This window comes from Eulemur rufifrons, chromosome 8 (assembly GCF_041146395.1).
Source record: "Eulemur rufifrons isolate Redbay chromosome 8, OSU_ERuf_1, whole genome shotgun sequence".
Lineage (NCBI taxonomy): Eukaryota > Metazoa > Chordata > Mammalia > Primates > Lemuridae > Eulemur > Eulemur rufifrons.
This window is the reverse complement of record NC_090990.1, coordinates 70635375-70661054: the sequence shown is the minus strand read 5'-3', so window position 1 is coordinate 70661054 and position 25680 is coordinate 70635375. Positions and strand designations below refer to the sequence as shown.

General features: G+C 37.2%; 1 protein-coding gene across 1 annotated transcript in view; it reads right to left on the bottom strand.

Annotated features, from left to right (window-relative positions):
• Window positions 1–342: 342 nt before the first annotated feature.
• LRRC8C (leucine rich repeat containing 8 VRAC subunit C) overlaps window positions 343–25680 on the bottom strand; it is an 82095-nt gene continuing 56757 nt past the window's right edge. The window contains exon 3 of the mRNA XM_069478189.1: window positions 343–7317. Within this exon, the coding sequence (XP_069334290.1) occupies window positions 5044–7317 (2274 nt within the window). The 3' untranslated portion in view covers window positions 343–5043. The remainder of the gene's footprint in view (window positions 7318–25680) is intronic.

Genomic DNA, 25680 nt, shown 5'->3' with positions numbered 1-25680 from the left:
TCCTTTAAGTGACCACAGTCATTACCATAAGAGTATTTACTGAAAGCTGAGCTGGACAGCCATTTTACAAACTGATCTGGCAAATGCACAGAAACTGCACTCCAGATTACATATTAAAGCACTAATTACCCAAATGAAACTCCAGGGGCACCTTAGGTAGACACAGTACAGTGAATTAAGGAAGGAAATAATTAGTCACAATTACAGAAATTAATTCAACACAAAGTGAAAGAATGCATGCGGCCTATTTCCTTCAGAGCTTAGGGGGACTTAGTGATAGTTTAAGAAATGCAAAAGATAAACAAGATTTCTAAAAATGAGTAAGAAAGGCACAAATCTCAATTTTAAGTTACAAAAATGACTTTATTTTTCTGTTCCTCTATACTACATGGCCAAATAACATTAAGACATTTTATTATGAATTTGCTCTATGACAAATCAACTTTTAAGCATTTTCTTAACAATCTTAGAGGTTTGCCAGCATTTGACACAATCTGAACACATACAAACAGTGAGAGTAAACAAGTGGCAAAAGGAAAACTGAGGGAGCACATAAGGCATAGAGTTCCAACTCCAATAAAAATATCCCATTAAAGAGGCAGAATAAGGTAGGAGAGAGAAAGGCTTTCAGAAGAAAGATGCAAATGCACACGACATTAAAAACCATGCCTCGCAACTGTTAATTAACATGGCCAAGAAATTAAGTTGTCCAAAGTTTTATACCCCTTTTCAGGGTCTTCTGATTAAAAAAAATATTCTTTGGGGCAGGGGGAAACCCTCCTCTGTCTCCCCCAAATGAACTTAAGGATGCTACCTTTACCAGTGAATAACTCTGGGAAGATGGAATAACAGTGGATACCTAGGTAGGAAGGCTGGCAAGAAACTGTAACGGAAGCGTGTCACTGAGGCCCAAATCTGAAAAATCACAGCAGGTCTGGTGAGGACCATCCAAGTTTCCTTACAATGTTTCTAAATAGACAAGAAAAGATGAGAAAATCTTCTAGATCCTTTAGGCAGTCTCCTCACTAATAACTACACTGTTTTGCTAATTTGTTTTGCTAACTTGAGGTATAGAACCCTATCCTGAGTTATTAAGATCTTACCAAAAATGTGAACTGTTTGACTAGCATTATCATGTTCGGGATTCACACAAGGATGAGGATGTTAACTGCATCTTAATTTAGTCTCCACAAACAATTGGAATTATCTTATCTGTTCACTACTAGGTATGCTAACAGTTTTCATAATGATAGATCATGAATGTTCACTGTTTAAATAAATATATCATTACTATTGATCAGGTATTTTATATGAAATTAGATTAGAGAGTAAAATACTCTCTACTTAAAGAATGGACTTTTCTTATAGTCAAAAATAAGCAATAGAAACCCCTCTTGGTAGAAATGTTAACAAGAAATATAAAGGTTTTGTTTTCTCTATCAGAAATCATGAAACAGCACATTGAAAGAACTTGGGACTCCCCTTACCTCAACTTACCCAAGGAATATTCCAGGTTGTTTAAGCCCCTTCCCACAAAGATGGCCTGGGAGCCAGGTAAACTGGCACCTCTAAATGAAAAAAATACTCCTAGCGGGCATGTTTTCTAAGCCTTTCCGAAAAAAACAGTGTCTGCCACATAAGATGCCATGTAAATTGTTAGAATCCACTAAAACAGCTGGGAAATACACTGTCAGGGAAAGAGGTGGGTGAATAAGAAAAATTTATGATTGTAAATAATAGATTTCATTGTATTAATACCAAGAATCCTTGTATTACAGGTGCTGTGTCAAAACAAAGTAACACAAAACCCAGCACATGACAAGAAAATGCAATAGCTTTCTGAAGTGTGGTCTTCCTAGGCGAGCTCCATTGGAATATACTTAAATGCTTTCTCTGAACCAGACCATTAGCAAACAATTGTTTGTTCTGTGCTTAACCTTTAAAGCTGATCAAAAAGCTCACCCATCATGAGCTCCAAGCAGCCATAGGAGTTATGATTACATACAGTGCTTTTCTATTTACATAAGCAGTTTCTCATGCATCCTACAGATTAGAGAAATAGAGCTAGTTGTTCCTTTTTAGCAAGAGTGCTTATAAAATACAGAAAGTGATTAGGTAATTAACCCTCTACACTGAATTGATCAGTTAAAGAACTTTAGAGAAGTCAGAAGTTCATTTACCTGAGTTTCCCATTTAAAAGGCTAAATAGCAATCGAATGCTTTTTACTTACGAAAGTGAACAAAAACTTACAATATTAAAAAGGGCCAGAGTCAGAAAATGTAGACTCAAAATTAAGTTTGAGGCTTTTGAAGTTTTATAAAACCTAATAAGAACATCTATGAATTTTCCTTCTTAGTTAAAACATAAAGTCATAGAATTATACTGATTTACTGGATGTTATCAAAACTTAGGTTAGGGGTCAGCCTGCAAAATCATTAAAAAACAAATCAAATTCTTTTGGATTTTTGAGCAAATTGTTACAAATGATAAAAATGAATTATTAATGACTTATTTCAGTTATGAGCCCATATGAGATTATTAGTTAACACCAGATAAAGACTTCAGCATAAATATGATTTTTAACCTGAATAGATCCCTTTTGAAGGGTGATATAGAAAATAACTATAAATTTTATCCAGAAAAATAGTGCACCCAGTGTTTTGCCAGCAGTTACCTAAGCTTACCTTTCAATAGGGTATTAAATATTTTTGTCATGCTCAAACATGGTGATCTGCCAACAAATTGTTTAAAACAGGGCTATGTTTCTAAATACAATGCACTGTTCATACTCAGGATCCCAGCAATATTCTGGAATTAAATATTTTATCATAAAAGAATTATAACCATAATACTCTTTCAAACGTATTATTTCAATTGCAGGTCTAAATAAATCAGCTATACAAAATCATCATTCTAAAACTTTAACATAGTGCAGAAACTGTGAAGCACTTCGGTCTATATGATTAGATTAGATTAGATTAGATTATTAAACAAATGAAACGCATCTCTTTCCATAACCTTCACCCCATGATGTATCTTAAAACTTAAAACAAAATTGAGGTACACATATCTGTGGAACAATTCCCATACAGAATTCCCATAGTTGATTTCTGTATATGACTCAAAGTAGTAGCATTGGACAAATTTATCAGGTTCAAGGAACAATTTTTAAAAGCAGCACTTTGAAATCCCAAATCATCTTCCTACTTTCTTTAATTGTTAAGTCACAGAACTTTCTTAGAGCAGTCTAGGGCTCAGAAAATGGTCAATGTGAATTTGGCACACAAAACAAAGTTCCTATAATCAGTAGCACTGGTCCTGGATAGACGGCACAAATAGTGTATTTCATTTTTCCTGTTCTATCTAATAGTGAAATATTTTGCCCATGAGGCCATACTGTGTTGGATTTTAAGTACAAAGGTAAGTAAAAGCTCTGCTGACAATCAGGCAAAAATTATTGCTAAGTAACATGACTTAGCAATTTATTCACACTTTTAAAAAATGTTAACAGAGCCATTTTAGATGAGATACATATGTTAAGCCAAATAGCAGATAGAGTACCTGTGCTTGCATCACCAGCATTTACAGTAAGGGCAGGCTTGATGGAAACCAATTAATATATAGTTGTTCCTCGGTATCCATGGGGGATTGGTTCCAGGACCTTCTCGGACACCAAACTCTGAGGATGCTCAAGTCCCTGATACAAAATGGTGTAGTATTTGCATATAACCTATGCACATCCTCTCGTATACTTTAAATCATCTTTAGATTACTTATAATACCTAATAAATGTAAATTCTATGTAAATAATTGTTACACTGCAGTATTTAGGGAAGAATAAAAAGATAAAAAAAAGTCTGCACATGTTCAATACAGACGCAATTTTCTCTTAGAATATTTTCAATCCATAGTTAGTGGACTCCCAGATGTGGAACCCATGGATATGGAGGGCTGACTGTATACATAAGTGGATTATTTTGTGCAACAGGCAGAATTTGAATAGATTACCACTGCCATAGTGCCCTGAGCAAGGGAGAGGGCCTGACTGGAGCATGCCAGCTCTGTGACAGGGCACTTTAGTAGTGAAATTTTTTCCATCTGATGCATCCACATATCAAGATATCAAAGATGATTAAATTACTCAAAAAACAGGCTTCTAATTCTATGATTTTTAAATTTAATTACCTGCTGGAGTATTAAAATAAATCTAGGTTCTCTAAGGTCGTTCACCAGTACTACATAGCAGTATTGAAATTAAAGGTAGGGGAGGGCCTCTGTATTTAGTTTTGAAATATTTAAAAAATATTGGTAAAAATGCAAATCAGTTAAATTATAAATGACCAATTCAAGCATGCCAACCACTAAAGATTATTTTCTTCACCCAATTACAACAGCCTTGCCTAAAGGATAACTATAGATGTCAGGTATATGAAATAACACAATTTATGGTTCTGTTGGAGGCAGGGGGAAAATTCAAAAATAATACTCTGTGACAATGCACTTATGTGAAGTTACACTCCAGAGAAGTGTTTTCTGTAGAATGAAGAACTTGGCCAGTAAAGAAGGCAGCTGGTATTAAAACAACTAGCACAGATTCCTTGGTATACACACAATGAGAACACAAAAATGAGGACCCTATACAGGTGTAAACAAGCTAAAAATGACCCTGGCAAAATATCTCCCTCTATTTCAAAAAAATGCCAAAAGCATGCAACTTATAATTCCCTCCCTTTCACAAGAATGAACTGAAAAACAAAAACGAAAACAAAAAACAGATGGAACCATCTGTTTCTATCAGTAGAAAACAATAATAGATACATTAGGTTCCAAGACAAATAAAACTTTAAAATATTAATATTGAAAAAATACAATTAAATTTTTATTAAAAAATACATACTCCTTACTCAACCTTTGTGTACATTTTCTTTTGTGTGAAAAAGAAAAAAAAATAAAAATAAAATAGGAAAGGCATTAAGACTACCTAATTATTCACACTGTATTTGGTAGAAGCGTGTTTCAGTCAAACTTTCACGAAAAATAAGTTATTCTGTTTTCATTTGCTCCCGGACATCAGAAGGCAGAGTTTCAAAGAGAGCGTCTTCCACAACTAAACCAGCTCTCTTCAGAGCCCGACAGTCGCCCAGTTCAGGAGGGAGGATTTCAAAGTGATTGCCTTTTACATCTAAGTAGGAAAGAGATAGTAAATTTCCAATTTTTGGGGAAAGTACAGATAGGCTGTTTTTCCCAATCTTCAGAGTTTTAAGTTTCTTGCAGAAGTAGAGTTCATCAGGAAGGCTTTCCACTTTGTTACAAGTGATGGAAAAATACTGTAAACTTTGTAGAACTCCGATTTCAGGTGGGATGAATCGAATGTCATTGTAGGATAAGTCCAAGTATCGGATCTTGTTGCATAGGAAGAGGTGGGAAGGCAGCACCTCTATTTTATTATGACTAAAGGACAGACGTTCCAGGCTGGTGAGTTTCTTTATATGCTCCGGGATATAGGTGATGCTGTTATGCCACAGTTTTAGCACTGTCAGCTTCCTCAGGTGCTGAAAGCTAACGATTTCTTCTATAGATTTCAGATTATTTTCCTTCAGGTCCAATTCCTGGAGGCTGAGCAGGCTGAAAACAGCGTGAGGAATGCGCTCCAGGTCACAGTGGACCAGTTCCAGCTCTGTCAGATTGGTCATTTTCTTTAAGTTGTTGAGCATAACCAGCTTGGTGCCATCATTATGTATGCACATCTTCTGGAGATGGCTGGAAACATCAACCACTGCCTGAGGGATTTTGGAAACATTGCTTTTGATAGAGAGAATTTTAAGGCTTTTGAGATCCCGCAGAGACTCAAGGGTGATGTTTCTGGAAATATCATGACTCAGAGAGCCAACCAAGTAGAGCTCTTCCAGATTCCGCAGTCCATACATCCAGGGGGGCAGCTCCCTCATGTCATCAAACTTGACGCTCAAGACTTTGAGGTTTTCCTTCAGGAAAGAGAGAGCTGCACTGTGGATTTTGACAGAGCACTGGTGTAGGGAGAGCTCTTGCAGATTGTCGAGTTGCGCAATGGTGGCTGGTATCATTACGTTCTTAATGATTTCAAGTTTTAGAGACTGCAACTCTGTGATTTCAAAAACAGTGTCTGGAAGGCCAGAGAGCATGATAAGAGGCAATTCCAGTCGATTATGGGCATTTGTCTGTAGCTTCTGCCTCAGTTTATCGGGAGTCCACTCATTATTTAAGTTCAGCTGCTTTAATTTATTTTCACTGACTTCAGACAGGAACACTGCAAATCTCTTGGAATAGAGAGGGTCATATTGATCTATCATATGAAGCATAAAAGCAAAGTCATTTTTCACATCTGGAATATCATCAATCCCAGTCTCCTGCCGGACATACTCAAAAGAGTATTCCCTTAGAGAACGGTAGAACAGCCAGTATAAGGTATAAAGGCACGTCAATCCATAGATACTTACAAAGCACAGGTAGCAAAATGAGAGTTTTGAGAACAAGTGTGCCATGGTATGATTGCAGGAAAAGTTTTTATATCCAGTCATGTCCTGAATGTCAACATTACAGTCCACTGTAAACTGGACTTCAGGAACCAGAGCGCTATTATATGCAATGATGATTAGGAATTTGATAACCTTAAGTACAGTTTGGCGAACATACATGGCATATAGAATATCACCTTCTTCTACATGCAGCCTGAACTTCTTCACCTTCTCAAATAAGGCCTTCGCTTGCTCACCTTCCTTTTTATCCAGAGCCCCTGCAGTGGATTTGTCAACCACAAACTTCTCAGGAATTGACTTTAGAGACTGAGAATTCACTAGGCTGCCTTCTGGACCAGACTGGATGGTGTTGGACTTGCCCATGTTGTTTTTCCTATTGTCCTTTTCTTCTGAGTCCTCCCCAGACACTTCAGATAAAGCCCGTGTGGTCCAAGGAGAGTCAAAACACTTCCCCAGGATGGAGATGAAGTGTTCTATTTTGGAGCTGGAACCAGGGAATTTAAACCAAAAGTTACTGCAGAGCATGAAGACCAAGGTGTGGATGAGAACAAGGTAAGGGAAGTACTTGGCATACCAGTGGAGGGCTCGCTCATAACACATCTGGTTTATAAAACTGTACTGCTGAAGGTCCAAATCTGTCTTCAGTCCTTTCATTTCCACAGTGACAGGGTTAGTAGGAGATGGTTTAGGTGGAGGCAGTGGGGTGGTACTGGCAACTGCTTGAGACACATTCGAAATGGAAGAGTGGTTCTGAGCAGGCTGCACTCTTTTCGGAAGGCAGATTATCTTGTCTTGCATGACCTGAAACACAGAAATAATATTTTCAAATTATATTACTCAAAGAGCTTTCATAATGTCATTAGTGCAAAGAAAGCAGCAATAACATCCAATAAATGTCCATTTCCTTTGCCTGGAAAATACAATGTTCAATTCCAGCACCAACATTTTATTCTCAGCCCCCATGCTGGAAAAATGAAATATCTGACTTTCTTCATCATGTCTAAAGTTATAACATAAAACAGCAGTTTTGTCAGGTCATAGAACAATTCACAACAAAGTAAATATTTAGAGAACATTCATGTGCTTTTTGAAAATAGCATTTCTTCCCTCACTGAAGCCTGGAAGAATCAGTTATTGGTCTGGGAAGTATATCACCTTAGACTCAAACTTGAATTGGATGTCCCCCAAAATTATAGCACTTTGTGTATGAGAAGTAAAAGGATTGTAAGGAGGAAATCTGAAAGAAAATCCTGTCTTTATTGTTCTCCCTTTTCTTTCTACCAATATCCAGAATATATGCATAGATCATTATGAATGGCTTTAATATAATGGGAATTTATAAGCTTTCAGAAAAAAACATTTCTTCAGAGAGAGAGAGAGAATATAGAAATGTTTAATAGTAAAATAATTATTTCTAAATTTGCTAGATTTACACACAATATATTACATTGAGAACCACTATCCTTCTACCAATGCTTTGATTTGTTGAAAAGAATATTAAGCCATAATGATGTCCAGCAGACTCAAGAGATTGCAATTTGGGAAGGAGAAAATGTACCCTTTCTGAAGATGAGGTAGAATGAGGCAGAATATACCTTGAATCAATGTGGAGGAATCATGCCCAGGAAGAGGCCCATGTAAGTGAAACTATATGAACAATAAACAGTTCAATGGAAGGACAGTAACCAGGGAATATACAGCAATGACATGTGGAATTAATAATGCAGAGAAAGCCTATTTGTACTTTAAAATATCAAATGGCTAGAAATTCACAGTGTTTGGTGTTTCTGTAACAGCAAATTGCTTAATGATTTTGCATCATCAAAGCCCTTTACATTGATTGTAGAAGTAGAAATGGAACTCACTGCAAAGTGGACTGCTATGGCATGGTAATGTGACCATAAGCAGATAACAAGGGAACCAGCAACCCACCACACAGTAGCACAAGGTTGAGAATGGAATGAAGCACCCAACACTTTGTAAAGCGCCTCGTACATGAGAGACCACCAGTATATACTTGTTGAGAAAGTGAATGAATTCACAACTGCCAGTACTCCTTCCAGTTCGGTTGTATTGGTCTGGAGGTGAAAGACACCTCTCCTAGGGGTGAAGAGGGTAGTTACAGTGATGACAACGGTAAACTTCTGTCATGCTTAATATGCAACTGACCCTATTCTCATAATGTCATGGGTATTGATTCTTTTAATTGCTGTCTTAATTCTTATTAATAATTAATATCCATATTCTTATTATTCCCCTTTTACAGATGAGGAGACTGAGGCATGGACTCAGGTTAAGTCACTTACCTAATGTCATCCATCCCAGGACCACCGGGACCCAGAGCCCACACTCTTATTTTATTTTACTGAATGTCTAGGATTAAACCAAAAGGATACCAGTTTGACTTCATCCTACATAACAAGTTATCTTACACAAATAAGTCATATTTTAGTGAAAAAGTTTGCTGTTTCGCATGTCCTATGCAGATAACAAGAAATGAGGTTAGGAGAAGAGAGAATGTTTCACTCTAAGATTTATAAAGCTCTATCCTGGAAGATAAAGCAGGGGAAACTACTTACTATTTAAATAAAAAGAATGCAGGGAAGAACAACAAATGCCATTCTATTTAGAGGGTACCAAGATGTGAGAACTAAGCTGTGGTCTTCAAACATTTTTATTACTTATCTATATCAGAGAAAAAAGGTTGACTAGGCCCACCTAGTATATGTATGTCTACTTATAATTACTGTATATCCTTACCAATCAATATGTCAACTATTAGAAAAGCTTTTCCCTTTTTAAGTTTAAAATAATTAAAATTTTCATTTTTATCTCACATTTCAATGGAGCATCTGTCATATTTCTTGGGGGTCGAGCACCCTACTGTGGAAACCTCTGGAATAGAAAACAGCAAGAGAAAGCCTAGACAAATGCTAGAATATCTTGAAGGAATATAAAAGAGAAGCAACTAAGAACTTCAGTGTTTGGAATCGTGTTCCAGGTGCTTTCCCATTCATGGTTTAATTTAATGCTCCAACAACCTGTGAAGTCGGCACAGGGTGGGGGCCAGAGACCAGCAGGGAAAAGGAATGTGCTTCCGTGAGCACATTCCCCAAGGTGATACCCTTGAACTCATATGTTACTATGACATTGTTAATGATCTGATGAAAATACAGAAGAAAAAGTGGAAAAGCAAGATTAATTAGGAGGTAAAAAGGCAGGCACCTTCTTAAAGTGCTAAATCCCTGCCAAACACCCAGGCAGGCCCTGGTACTGTCCCCTCGCCCAGCTCCTCCCCCAGGCTTGCTCCTAGTGGCAGAGGATGGTGGACTGTGGGAGCTTGGCTGCTGTACACGATGTCAGGTTATGCACTGCACCAGGGCGCCCAGGTGCAAGCTGTAAGGTGAAATGTAGCTCGTGCACCTCCCACTCAGCTGTGTGCCAACACATGGCTAGGTGTACCTTTTTATATTTTACACAAAAACATCTGATTGTGTGAGGTCTGCCGTGCTGGGGAGGTAGGTCACATTCTCTCCATTCTACAGAAGAAAGTGACCAGAGTTCAGAAAATTTAAGTGACCTGCACAAGTTCACACAGCTAGGAAATGGCAGAACAGGAACTGAAACCTGCCGTTTGTTTCCGGCTTAGTGTTCTTCCATTCCTCCTCCCCCTGTTCTTATTTACCAAGATTCTGCAGGATGGCTGGACTACTCCTCCCAATGTAGGAGGGGGAACACAGTCTCCAGAAGTTCCTTTCAGTCTTCGTGAAGATAAGGCTTCTGAAACGTGCCTACTCAAATCCCAGGAGGATAAAGACAGTTATCCATTTTCCAAAAGCTGTTCATCCCTCAGAAATAAGAATGAGTAGAAAAAAGAAATACTGGAATTTAGTCATTAAGAACAGTAGCTGATGTTGCTGAGGGAACATATCATAAAAAGACTCCCACAGAGTAGCAGCTCCAAGTAGAATTCCAAAAGAATGTGAGACCAGGTTGTCTAATACACGATTACAAAAAGAAACCACCAGGTTAAGGAATCTAATAGTAAACATTTTGAAGATTTAAACAATAAAATAGCAGGAGAGAGGAACTAAGTTATCCCCCATGTTTAATAGAAACAGTGTTTCTTCACGTCCTAGAGAGACAGAAAAAAAGAAATAGCAACAGTGTTTCTGAACACTGCAACATTACATTGGGGAGAACTGGGAGAAGGATCCAGTATTTTCAAAGGTATACTCGGAAAGAAAAAGAAAACAATAAGGCTGACAGGCTTCTTCTTCTTTAAAAAAAAAAAAAAAAGGTAAAGAGTGTTTTTGCCCTATCTTTGTAAATAACAGCAGCCTGTAAGAACTTGGAAGTTTTTGTTTCATCTTTTCTGCCCTTTTGAGAAGTTTGTCTAGTTAAACCTACACTTCACTTCTCTTTACCTTTATCCAGCAATTTAAAGTTCAGGATGCAAAACAAGTCTTAAAGAAAGGCTGCAAAACAAATTTCAACAGAATAATCGTAGGGTTCCAGGCTGCTGGTGCAAGACTAAGGAAGTCTTGAGGTGTGGGCGTCCCCAACCCCATCCAGCTCCACAGAGCCCTGAGGCTCAGATCATCCCCAACAGCGCTGGCATGTCCTCTCTCTCTCTCTCTCCCTCTCTCTCTCTCTCTTTCACACACACACACACACACACACACACACACGTCACAACATAGGGAAATTCTACCATTTTCTCCTACAGGCAACCCTCAGACTGCCTTTGGAGGACAAAGGCTTCAGAACAGAGCACACGGTGTGTTTGTGTAGGAGGAGGGAGAGACGGAGGGCAAAGAAATTGGGGGAGGGGGAGAAAGAGAAAAAAAATTTTTTAATTAAAATGAACAAGAACCTGATTCAAAACACATCAATGTGAGAAAAGTTAATATCCTAAAAGCTGATCTGAGAATTCTTCTTACAGTGAAATTATTTATGGTAAGGAAAACATCTAAGTAAGTGTGGAAAGGAGGAGGAGAGGGACACAGAGGAAGGTGATTCACGGAGAGCACAGGTCAGGCGAAGCCAAGGTACGAAGAATGATTCCGTCCTACTGGTGTTGAGACGAATAAGCTCGGAAATAGGAGGAGATGAATTAGGAGAGCAAAGAGGGGCTTGAATGGAAGAAGAAAAGTAGGACAAGCAACATAGCAGGTGGCTGGAGTATGTGCTTATTATTTCTATTCTGAGATGCAAATACTTTTCAGTCTTTCTCAGACTTTTAGTAAAACCTGCTACATACACACACACACACACACACACACACCCCAACACACTATCCCTTTTATGTATGAATTTTGTAGAAATTACAGCAAATTTCATGCTTGGATCAAAGTTGTACAAACAGGGAGAGATTGCTTGGAACAAGTAAAAATCTATAATGTACACATTTTCCATGGAAACAGAAACTGGGACCACGAGACCCTAACCCTTCCAGGAATCTGACAAAACTGGGAGAGGGCACTGGACTGAGATTTGACCTGACAGCCTCTAGATCTTTAGGAATGACATCTAGGGCACAAAAGTGTATAAAATGCTCCTCAAAGCTTTCCAGTTAAAAGTCCCTGGAGAAAAAAAATGTTCACGTAAAATTGTTCCATGACGGTGATAATATCTATGCACTACTTCAGGAGAAGAAACCCAAGAGATGCAGGCATTGGAGAAATGGGCTCACTAAAATTTAGATTCTTGAATTCTCATCTGCATATAATCATGCTGAGAAATCATAACAGCTGTTTTTGAAAAGAAAAAAAGGATCTTGAAGATCCTCCATTCTAAGGTCAATGAAATAAAACTGAATTTCTAGCTTTTGCTTTCTACAGGGTGTGGAGGAGCATGTTTTCAGGGGAAATGTAAAGTAAAAATTCAAATTTCCTTAAAAAAGTAAACAATACAACCAACTCTACCCTGAAATGCTGCTCAAACCTAGGAAGAGAAATCCAATACACTTAAAATTGTAATTACCAAATTTATACCATCAGAGAGATGCTTTTTTTCCCCCCTTTAGAGACAGGGCCTCCCTCTGTCACCCGGTGGGAGTGAAGAAGTCTTAAACTCCTAGGCTCAAGTGATCCTCCTGCCTCAGCCTCCCCAGTAGCTAGGACTACAGGTGACTGCCACCAGCCCTGGACAATTTTTTTTTATTTTTTGTAGAGATGGGATTTCTTTATGTTGCTCAGGTTGTTCTCCAACTCCTGAGATCAATTGATCCTCTCTGCTAGGCCTCCCAAAGTGCTGGGATTACAGGCTTGAGCCACTGCGCCTGGCCCTGTCTTTTCTTTTTAACACAGAAGGTAGAGTCCTCCCCTTCCCTATTCCACTGCCATTTCTTAGGGCCCCAATAAGTTTGTGCATACTGTTCCAGATGTATATCTGTGCATTTACATACATATATGTAAACAAATGGGATCTTACTATATGTATTGTTCCTGCACTTTGAGTTTTTCACTTTCATAATATGTCTTGGAGACGTTAATACACTGGCACCTAGAGATCTACTTCATTCTAAGTGCCACCGAATTACACACTATAGATGTGCTATAATTTACTAAAGACATTCCCATGATGATGTGCATGCAGGCAATTTTGCTATTAAAAAACATGTCAGTCTTAAAAGATTACATACTATCTGATTTTACATGGCATTCTGAAAAACAGGACAGAGAACAGATAGGCACATATTAATAGAACAGATCAGAAGTTAACGGTTGGGGTGTTCCCTGCAAAATCAGCATGAGACAGTAATTTCCCCCCAGTACTTAACCCTTGGGGTGCTGAGATTGTTCTGTATCCTGTTTGTGGTGGTGGGTGGTTACAAGAATCTATGCATGTTTTAAAATTCAAATATATACCTTGTTTAGATAAAGAGTGCATTCTTGAAGATGGGAGGGCTAAATGCTGTCTAATATTAACATTGCTCCACCGGCTTTTTTTCTGGTATTTTCATGTTATATTATCTTTTGATCTCTATTTTTCACCTTTGTAATTTTACGGGGTTTTTTTTAGGTGTCTGCCTTATGAATTTTTACAAATCCAAATCAATCACCTTTTTCTTTTTACAAGTGAACTTAATACATTACATTATTTAGCTCACTCATATTTGGATATTTGGACTTTTTTCTACATTTTAGAGTTTTATTTATATTCTTTCCTCCTCCTTCCTGCCTTCTCCCACGTTAATAACTTTTTTCATATCTCCTATTTCCCCCCTTCCCCAGCTAGTTAGGAAGATGTAGACTGTATTTTTATTTTTCTACAGGTTATCTATCTCATTTCTTAAAATGTACAATTAGAAGTTTTTTAGTATCTCTGTGCCCCTCCCCAAAATGTTTCAACTACCCACTAAACCTTCCCATTTTGTTGTTCCCAGAGTTTGCTTTAGCTTTATTTTGAGACACACATTTTTATAATCTGTGGTTAATTGTGATTGTTTATATATTTATTAAATTATATGTTACCAGTTTTCTTAGATCCTATATATTCCCCTGAGTTCATTTTCCTTTTGATTTTCCTTAATCTCTCTTAATAAGGATCTGTGGGTGGGAAATCCATATACCTTGTATATCTAAAAATGCCTGTATTGCTTTCATTCTTGAATAATAATTTGGTAAATTATGAAATTCTGTCTTGATAGTAATTTCCTCCCAGTATTGAAAAATATTATTCTATTTTCCCTGGCCTATATTTTTTCCTGATGAGAAGCCTCCTGTCAGTTTGATTTTATTCTTTAGTGGGCAATCTGTCTTTCTCTAGGGTAGCTTTAAGATTTTACCATTAGTCCCAGATTTTTTACAGTTTTACTTTAATTTTGAAGGTATGTGGATTAATCTTGCTCCATTCCTGGAACTAAGGAATTGACTTTCTTCAATTTTGGAAAATTTTAGCAAATATTTCTTCAAATATTGCTTCAAAAATTGCTCTACCATTTCTTCCATTTTCTTCTACAATTCCCATTGGACATATGTTGGAGTCTCTCAGTCTGTCTTCCATGAGTGTGTGTGTGCTTTGATTCCTATCTCTGTGCTGAGATCTGGGGCAAGCTCAGGACTCTTGTCTAATTCATTACTTCTTTCTGCTACTAAATACAGTCTAGGTAATCTGTTGATATCTTAAAATTCATTGACTTTATTTCCAGGATTTCTAAATTTTTATATATATCTGCTTTTAAGTTCTATCTACCTACTTTTTTAGGCTATGTCTTGATATTTTTGACCACTCTAAATATATTTATTTTAAATTCATTGTCAGCTGTTTCAAAAATTAATTTCATCTTGAGTGAATCAGTATTCAATTGCTAATTTTGTTTTTTTCTTTGTAATCCTCTGCCTTTTATTTTATACATTAACTTTTTTTATTTCAATAGATTTAGGGAATACAAGTGTTTTTTGTTACATGGATGAATTGTATAATGCTGAAGTCAGGGCTTTTACTGTACCCATCACCAGAATAGTGTACATTGTACCCGATAGGTAATTTTTTATCCCTCCCCCCCTTCTCCCTTCTTAGATTCCAATATCCATTGCACCACTTTACGAGCATATATACCCACCATTTAGCTCCTATTTATAAGTGAGAATATGTGGTATTTGTCTTTCGATTCCTAAGATACTTCATTCAGGATAATGGTCTCTAGTTCCATCCAAGTTGCTGCAAAAGACATTATTTCATTCCTCTTTATGGCTGAGTAGTATACATATATATATAAACCACATTTTCTTCATCCACTTTTCAGTTGATGGACACTTAGGTTGATTGTATATCTTTGCACTTATAAATTGTGCTGCAATAAACATTTGGGTGCAGGTATATTTTTTATATAATGATTTATTTTCCTTTGGATAGATACTCAGTAGTGGGATTGCTGGATCGAATGGTAGGTGTATTTTTAGTTTTTTGAGGAATCTCCATACTGTTTTCCATAGAGGCTGTACTAATTTGCAGTCTCACCAACAGTGTATAAGTGTTCCCTTTTTACCACATCTGTGCGAACATCTATTGTTTTTTGGCTTATTAATAATAGAATAGCCATTCTGACAGGGATAAGGTGGTATCTCATTGTGGTTTTAATTTGCATTTCTCTGATGATTAGTGATATTGAGCATTTTTTCATGTTTGTTAGGAATTTGTAAGAAATCGTAGATGACACAGACAAATGGAAACACACCGCATGCTCATGGATCGGAAGAATCAATATTGTTAAAATGTCCATACTGCCTGAAGTGATTTATAGATTCAGTACATTTCCCATCAAAATACCAATGTCATTTTTCACAGAATTAGAAAAAAAAATCCTAAATTTCATACAGAATCCAAAAGAGCCTGAATAGCCAAAGCAATCCTAAGCAAAAAGAACAAATCTGGAGGCATCATATTACCTGACTTCAAATTGTACTACACGGTTATAGTAATCAAAACAGCATGCTACTGGTATAAAGGTAGACACATAAATCAATGCAACAGAATAGAACCCAGAAATAAAACCATATAACTACAACCAACGGATTTTTTTTTTTTTTTTTTTTTTTTTTTTGAGACAGAGTCTCACTCTGTTGCCCAGGCTAGAGTGAGTGCCGTGGCGTCAGCCTAGCTCACAGCAACCTCAAACTCCTGGGCTTAAGCGATCCTCCTGTCTCAGCCTCTCGAGTAGCTGGGACTACAGGCATGCACCACCATGCCCGGCTAATTTTTTCTATATATATTTTTAGCTGTCCATATAATTTCTTTCTATTTTTAGTAGAGATGGGGTCTCGCTCTTGCTCAGGCTGGTCTCGAACTCCTGAGCTCAAACGATCCGCCCACCTCGGCCTCCCAGAGTGCTAGGATTACAGGCGTGAGCCACCGCGCCCGGCCAACCAACTGATTTTTGATAAAGCAGACAAAGCATACACTGAGCAAAGGGCGCCCTATTCAATAAGTGGTTCTGGGAAAATTGGATAGTCATATGCAGAAGAATGAAACTGGATCCCTTTTTCTTACCATATACAAAAATTAAATTAAGATGGATTTAAGACTTAAATGTAAGACCTGAAACCATAAAAGAAACCTAGAAGAAAACATAGGAAAAACTCTTCTGGACCAATGTTTGGACCAATGCCTAGTCAAAGAATTTATGACTAAGATCCCCAAAGCAAATAAAGCAACAACAAAAATATGTAAATGGGACTTAATTAAACTAAAAAGTTTCTGCAGAGCAAAGGCAATAATCAAGAGAGTACATAAACAACCTACAGAATGTGAGAAAAATATTTGCAGACTATACATCTGACAAACGGCTAATATCCAGAATCTACAAAGAACCCAAATCAGCAAGAAAAAAATAACCCCATTGAAAAGTGGGCAAAAGACGTGAACAAACTCCTAAGATATACAAATTTTGTTAAAGCCGTTCTTAACATAGTTTTCTTCATGTGTTCTGGGTGGTAGATGAAGTCTGAGTAGGAGGTTGCTATCCACTGTTTCTGTCAATTGCACTTTTGTGGTTTCCTGCACCCAACCCCCAGCCACCCAGTCCACGATTAGGCCTTATCATGGTGTTTTGATGTTCCACTGTGATGTCAGGGTCTCACAGATCCAGTCAGGGAGACGGTGGGCAGACTGACTCAGTTCCTGCTTGGGAGCCACCCTGGATGTAGTTTCCTCTGAAGCAGCAGCTCCACCATTTAGCTAATCACCATTCTTTTCAGCTTCCTTTTGGCACTGGGAGGCTTTGGCTTCAAACAGTGACCAGGCTTGACCAGGTTCAGTCTCTTATCTTGCTTGGTGCATTTATAGTTCCTTTACTGGCAGGAGCTGAGCTCCTGGCTGCTATTGCCTAGTTTTGGATGACAGCCCAGCAATTGATGCAGCCTCACTCAGTATTCCATTTGTGCTCCACAGAAATGTTCATCTTGTTTTTGAGTCCACGCATGCATTTTTGTTATCTCTTTTTATATTTTATCTATCATGACGATATACATTAAACAGAAGAGTGTTTTAAAGTGTAATACTTGCTTTACCATCTTTTCCAGAAGTGTGTATGTGTGTATTTTAATATAAAAATTAGTTTAGACAAACTAACATTATGAAGAATTGGGTTGCTTGGGCAGTGCTCAAACTTGCAACATCAAATTCCCTCTCTACTAAAAAAGGCAGAATTTTTTTTACACATCTCCCACCAACAGAATATGAGAATACTTATTTTCCTACCTCCTCATCATCTATAAAGTCCATTATTCTTTTTCTATGAACTAGAACCCAAAAATTATTTTTTCAGTTTGGACTTAAATCATAGTTATGACTATATTATCATAGAAAAAGGAAGTAAATGAGAAAATTCTCAATGGATGATAAAACAGATAGCATCATTCCAACATGTTAACTTGTGATCTAGATTCTTGTGGGTTCCAGATTTAGCTTGTGGATTATTCTTTAAAAAGAGAGTGCTCTAACTTATCAATTTTGATCTGAACAGGTACAGTGGAGCCACAAAAAGGCAGTTGGACCAATATAAAGGCTATCAACTTTATCCTTCACCCTCCCTCTACCCCACAGATTCAAATATAGCTGATAGCAAGGGGTTCTACCCTCAAGCTGATCTTTCAGACTTGCCACCTGTCAGGACAAACCAAATTTTCTTTTTTGAGCTAAGAATGATGAGGCAAGAAATATATCCCAAAACCTTATTCCCCAGGGCTTATTCAGAGATACTAAGGGCAGACTATCCTTTAAACTAAAACTTATTGAATAGATATGCTAAGCATCATAAGAAAATCAAAGAGGCATGACCAGTATTTGCTACTGTAAAAGCACTTGCAATCTTGTTGGGGAGACACTAATAGCCATATAAAAAGTCAAACAAGAGTGCAAATAAGGCAATATGTACACCAAGTGAATGGTGGGGGTAAGTACAGTAAGAGCTTAGGCTTGGAGTAAGCAGGGAAGGCTTCATGGAATAGGAGTAACTTCATTTGGGACTTGAAGCTACTAGGTCAGAACCTTGTGGGTTCCAGAGATAGAAGCAAAAGATTGCATTTGGGGAGAAGGGAAAAAAGACTGAAAAAATGGATTGTCGCTCCTCCTTTCTGAGATAGACCCATTTCTCCTAGGTAAAAGTATTGAAATAGAAGGGAAGGGCGTCAACTTTCACGTCACTAAGCTATCAGTTAATACACAAACTTGATTAAGCACTTTCTCCAAGAAATAAGATGCTAGAGGACAAAAAAGACACCCATCCTCCAAAGGCATGAGATTTACCCTCATCAATGATAGGATAACTCTGAAAATGCAGATTTTGTTTCAAGGCTAACTACTGAAAATATTTCAAGTACAAAAGAGGGCCAGTGAGAAAGAAAAGGACCTGAAAAGGCAGGGTAGATGTTTCTAAAGGGGTAAACATCTGAATGCTTTCATTCTTAGCAAATGTATTACTCACAAGTCTTTTTATTCTTCAAGTCCTCTACATGCGTGTTTGGGGGCAATCACCACTAGAGCACAAAAATAGACATCCATGAGAACCAAACATGCTGCATCACTATCACTAGGACAAACAAGGTCCTTGTCTCCAGGGGAAATGGAAACGTAAAACTGCAAGTGTGTGGCATCATTTCCTGCCTGCTGTGCACATGCTATCTTCTCTTCTTTTTTTAAGACTTAAATTTTTCTGAGAAGTTTTATGTTCACAGCGAATTTGAGAGGAATATTTCCCATACACTCTCTGCCCCTACACATGCACAGCCTCCCCCATTATCACCATCTTCCACCACAGGGGTACATTTGTTAAAATTGATGAACCTACATTGACACATCATAATCACTCAAAGCCCTCAGTTTACATTAGGGTTCACTCTTGGTGTTGTACATGGGTTTAGACAAATGTATAATGACATGTATCTACCATTACAGTATCATAACAGGTAGTTCCACTGTCCTGAAAGTCCTCCTTGCTCTGCCTATTCGTCCCTCCCGCCTCTGTCCTCTCCAAACAACCACGGATATTTTTACTGTCAGTAATTTTGCCTTTTTCAGAATGTAACATAGTTGGAATTATATAGTATATATCCTTTTAAGATTAGCTTCTTTCACTTAGCAATATGCATTCAAAGTTTCTCCATGTCTTTTCATGGCTTGAAAAGCTCACTTTTTTCAGACTGGATAATATTCCACTGTCTGGATCGTTTCTTCCTTTTAATGGTGATGATGTTTAAAACTTATGTGATGGCCAGGAAATAACACATTATGTATGGAGGAAGTTTAGACCCAGATAGCAAAGTGAGAAAAAAAGTCTAAAGCAAATTGTCAAATTTTAAGGTGTTTATTAATAAACACAAGGGCTGAGTTAAAAAGTCTGTATTTATTGGTTGCTCATTTCCCCAACAGCAATAGGGAAAGAAAAAAAAAATACTCTGGTACCTCTGAGTCATGAAGTCCTTGGGAAAAAAAATCCAAAGGATTGGAGGGATGATCCATTTAAACTTAGAATTTTGCAGATCTTCAAAAAATGATGTTGGTATTTTAATGTGGATTACATTGAATCTGTAAATCCACCTTGGGTAGTATAGACATTTTACACTTTGTATGGAATCAGAAAAGACCCCGAATAGCCAAAGCAACCTTAAGCAAAAAGAACAAGTTGGGAGGCATCACTTTACCAGACTTCAATCTACACTGCAAGGCTATAGTACCCAAAACAGCATGGTACTGGCACAAGAGCTGAGACACAGACCAATGGATCAGAACAGAGAACTCAGATATAAAACCATCTTCATATTGCCATCTGATCTTTGACAAAGCAGACAAAACCATAAACTGGGGAAAAGAATCCGTATTCAATAAATGGTGCTGGGCAAATTGGATAGCCACACATAGAAGACTGAAACAGGATCCACACTTCACACCACTCACAAAAATTAATTCACAATAGATAACAGACTTAAACCTAAGGCATGAAACTATAAGAATTCTAGAAGAAGAGGTTGGAAAAACTCTTCTAGATATGGGCCTAGGAAAAGAATTTATGAAGAAGACCCCAAAGGTAATCACAGCAACAGCAAAAATAAATAAATGAGACCTGATTAAATTAAAAGGCTTCTACATAGCCAAGGAAACAATCAATAAAGCAAATAGACAACCAACAGAATGGGAGAAAATATTTGCATGCCAAACATTCGATAAAGGGGTAATAAACAGAATCCACAAAGAACTCAAGCAAATTAGCAAGAGAACATCAAACAGCCCCATAAAAAAGTAGGCAAAAGACATGAACAGAAGTTTTTCAAAAGAAGATAGACTAATGGCCAATAAACATATGAAAAAATGCTCAACATCTCTAATCATCAGGGAAATGCAAATCAAAACCTCAATGAGATTATCACCTAACTCCAGTAAGAATGGCTTTTATGAAAAAGTCCCCAAACAACAGATGCTATTGTAGATGCAGAGAGAAAGGAACACTTATACATTTTTGGTGGGACTGCAAACTAGTACAACCTCTATGGAAATTAGTATGGAGATAGCTCAAAGAACTAAACTACTGGGTATTAACCCAAAAGGAAAAAAAGATATTTTGTCAAAAAGACACTTGCACTGGCATGGTTACAGCATCACAATTCACAATTGCAAAGATATGAAAACAACCCAAGTGCCCATCAATACATGAATGAATTAATAAAATGTGGTTTATGTATACCATGGAGTACTACTCAGCCATAAAAAATGATGAATACCTTTTGTAACAACCCGGATGGAACTGGAGACCATCCTTCTAAGTGAAGTATAGCAAGAATGGAAAAAAAAAAACACCACATGTATTCAATATTAAAATGGAACTAATTGATCAACACTCATGTGCATATATGGTAGTAAAATTCAATAGAAATCAAGCAGGTGGGAGAGGGGGAGAAGGGGTTGGGTAAATTCATACCTAAAGGGTACAACGAACACTATCTGGGTGATGGACACACTTATAACTTTGACTGAAACTGTACAAAAGCAATTCATGAAGCCAAAATGTTTGTACCCTGTAATATTCTGAAAAAAAAAACTTGGAATTTTGAATTTATGAATTTTCTCAGAGGTAAAGTTTAACAGTACATTTTCTATATGTACCATTGATAAATAATTAAAAACCAAACATCAATCAAATCTTCTCGAGTTCTGCAAAATCAAAAATTTCTATGCTTGAGGAACACTAAATGCCATTATTCTGGTAGAAGGATTAAACACTGAAAAAGCTAAAGCATAATTTCCTATGTCATTATTAGATAGAACAAATAATAGTATAAGGACCAATAAGCTCCTTAAAGGCAGGCACCATGCTTTGATTTCACAGCTTGGTACCAAGTGGCTATGCAATAAATATCAGGTAAATAAAAGAAATAAACACTCCCCCACCCCTCCCCCAGCAAGGAGAACAAACCACAGCACCACAGCCACGGCAAGTGCACACATTCATATAATCAGATGCCAGTGAACATCTGGAAATATTTGGCTTCAAACTACCTTCCTCTGAGATGAAACAATTCATTTTGCACATCCTCCAAATTGCTGAGTGATATCAGCCTAGTGATTCTTACTAAAGCCAGAGTTAAATGCTAATTCATTTGAGATACACAAAGAGAATGCCAGATTTTGGAGGCACCATCCCTTTATTCCTATGTAAAAAAAAGAAATCATCACATCTACATTAGGATCATTCTACATTTTGATATTTTGCTTAATAAATATAATGCTACTATCACTGTAAATACTGACACACTATCTTTTCTGAGAGTGAGGGAACAATATATACTATCAATGCTAATTTATTTAACTCTTGGTTAGCCTCAAACAGACTTTCCAGCCATCAAGGATGCTTTTATTTCCTGTATTTTAGTTGTATCTACATTGCATATTTCCCCCCATCTTCTTTTGAAGAAAGCTGCTCCAGAACAAATAAGGAATTAGGAAAAAAAGTTTCAAAAAATGAAGAGGGTGGGTGAGATTAGAAGCAGTCTCCTCTCATTCTGCTTCATAACATTTTTCTATAAGCCATAAGGACATATGAATTAAGTGGAAAACATCCTTTTCAAAGTAAAACTATGTGAGAAAATTCATGGATATATAAAAGCTATGGATAAACATTAGGAACGTATATTTTGATTTATAACAGAGAAAATTTGTTTCAGTTGTTTGAAGAATTTGAAATATTTATCTATAATTATGCTCTTAAAATAATATAGGAAAAGCTCTTTTTGAAGCAATGCCCAGGAACTGAAATCTTAGTTCTGTACTCAGATGACTTATCTCTAGACACCCTACAGTGTACTGATAAGTCTGTGAGCAGGAGTAGGATAAAAGAAATTGGGAGAGTTCAAAGAGAAACATAAATCTCTGGACTATCTTCGATGTATAAACAGCACAAAGATACAGATTTTTAAATACTAGAAGCATCCAAATAAACAAACAAACAACTGTTCTAAAAGGATTTTCCACAAATGATTACTTTAGAAATTTACTGTAATAACTGAAGAATAATTTGCTATAGTACTCACTAAGTGAGATGGTGTCAACTGCCAGACTGTGGTTTAACCTATGTGAAGGAATAGATGGTATCAATTTGTAAGAGAATAGCTGTAATTTGCTGTGACACCATAGAAGGCTTGCAGTTAAGGCAGAGGTCATGGCAATTGGTAATCATTTTTGTATGTTGGATGGTAAGTGAATTTTTTTCAGTTACTATACTTTTTAGAAGTTAAGATTATTTGAACTCCAGAAATACCATTAATTTGGATAAGACAGGTTCTACATACATTCCAGGCAAATTGATCTTTTAATATACAGGATGAATTTCACTTTGGCATTTTTTTCTTTTTGCTGAATCTTCCAGATAATGGCTGATGTTTGGGGAGAACTCATGACTCTTCTTTGTTCCTCATTTTTTTCCTAGGAGAAAGAGGGCTAGTAGAGATGGTAACTTTAAGGGAAAGTATTAAATCTTGGTGTCACAAGGGGTTGAGCCTCTGAGTTCAAGTGACAGGGACTCTCCGTTGGGGTCAATCTGTTTAGACTCTCTCTGTAGAGTTCTGTTGGAAGTCATCAGTTTGAAGTCTCTCTTCTTCCTTAAAACTGGTGTGATCTGATAGGTCTAAAGCTGCCTCTCTCTTGGAAGTTGTTGGTGCCTGGGAGGGCCTGAAAGGAGGATAGCTCAGACAAGCTTTACGGAGAATCAATAAGAAGTCAATTTCTCTTTCCTCTCTTTTCTCTTCCCCCTCCTCTCTCCCTTTTGCCTTTTCTTTACCCAGATTCCCCTTTTCTTGACCTGAGCATGGCAAAGATTAAGGAGTAGAAAAATAAGCTAGGGAAGTTTCTTTCATTCCCTCTTCCTTTCTCTGGTCCAGGTATACAGATTTTTAGAGCTTAGGCAAAGGAAGTCCTTGTGAGTTATCTGAGGTCTGGCCTAGCTCACCAGGACACTAACAGTGAGGTTTGGGGCCAGAGCCTTAGCTTTAATTAAATGTTCTTTTGCCTGTTCTTGTCCTCTGTCTATGCCTACATAGTGCCTGTGAAGTCTTCTGGGAAAAGGAGGCACGTAGCTATAGGAATTTGGACATTTGGTCCTGGATCCTAGACCTCTCCCAATCTCTGTTAGCAAAAGACACAACTAACCACTCTTATGATTATAGGGAGATGTCCCCAATGAAGAGGCGGCATTTTGAAGTTTATAATTAAAGAGACTAAATAAAATAAATTTTTATTTTACCATCATTTTCTTTTTACAATAAATGGATGTGATGCCTATCCTGCTCATTTTATAAACCAGTATCATGAAAATATCATCATTATTCAAGAAGCACTAAATTTTAAATGACTTTTTAAAAATCCCTAAAGACTAAAGTATCCTAAATAGTTAATGAACGTAAGCAAAGTCGATTTGAAAATTGGTTGTTTACAATGAAAAAAAAAAACAAAACATTTTTCCACATGACAACACGAAGGATGTTAGACTATCAGGGTAGCTCATAAAATCCAATCCACAGGTACAAGGTCAAGTACTAATATAGTTACGGAACTTAGTCACTGCTAACAATAAGGTCTACTTTGGGATGTTGGCAATATACTTCTCCATACAACATTAATACGAGCGGACAATCACCTGGATTAAAAAAAAACCCTGGTTTTCACCATGACAATTAACTAAAATTTTATTATAAAATAACTGTATATGGCCCAAACAAAATAAATTTTCATTGCTGTAAAATATATTCCATTAATATCACTGAAATAACTCTAACTTGCTCTAATGAGGTGCCTCAGTTTCTACAGCTTCTTTTCTTTGCCATAACAGCATTATTTTTTTTCCTGCACAAATTTTGGCTGCAGTCAGTCATATAAGTCTGGATTTGCTGACCTCTTATTAGCATATTATTGCAGTATATCCTCAAAGGATTTTGGTTTCAAGTTTATTACTCAAACATTAGGCCCTGTCTCTTTGGCATTGGGTTTATGCTAATTATTCTAAGGATGAAGCCCCGGCCTTCCCCTCCAGCTCTGCAGAGGGCTGTGGTAAATCTCTACCAAAGAAAAATCATTTGTTACTGGCTGCTTTTTTATACTTTTTGGGAAAGATCTGATTTTTCTTTCCTCCTCATTAATTACTCCCACACAAAGCTTTCCTCTGCCAGTTTATGATGCAGTCCTAGTCTGCATTTTTGTATCATTGTTTTTATTAATAAGATAGTTTAATGAATCCTCAGAATTGCTGAAACATGAACACATTCACTTAATAAACATTTCTCGAGCATCTGTTGGGTCTAAGGCACCCATGTGGGTACAAAGATGAATCACATGACTCTTGCCTATAAGCAACTTGACATCGGCCACACGCTGTGTCTCGTTAAGTGCCACCAAAGAAATAACAACTGCTTTAGTGATTCATGTGGTCCCAGGTTCTAAGGCACTGTAGGATTAAATTCTTGGTCCTAACCCTGAGAAGTCAGGTGTAAAGCTGAACACTTAAATCTAAGACACCTAACATTTGTGGGAGCACAAATGCTCCAGGACACCAGATGATACACTCTTGATTTGGGTCAATGCTTATCTCAAGCCTTAAAAGTGGACCCAAGCAAGAAAAAACTGAAAGGGGCCGCTCCCCTTGTGTTTTTTGTACATGCCATGCTGTCCTCCTCTGCT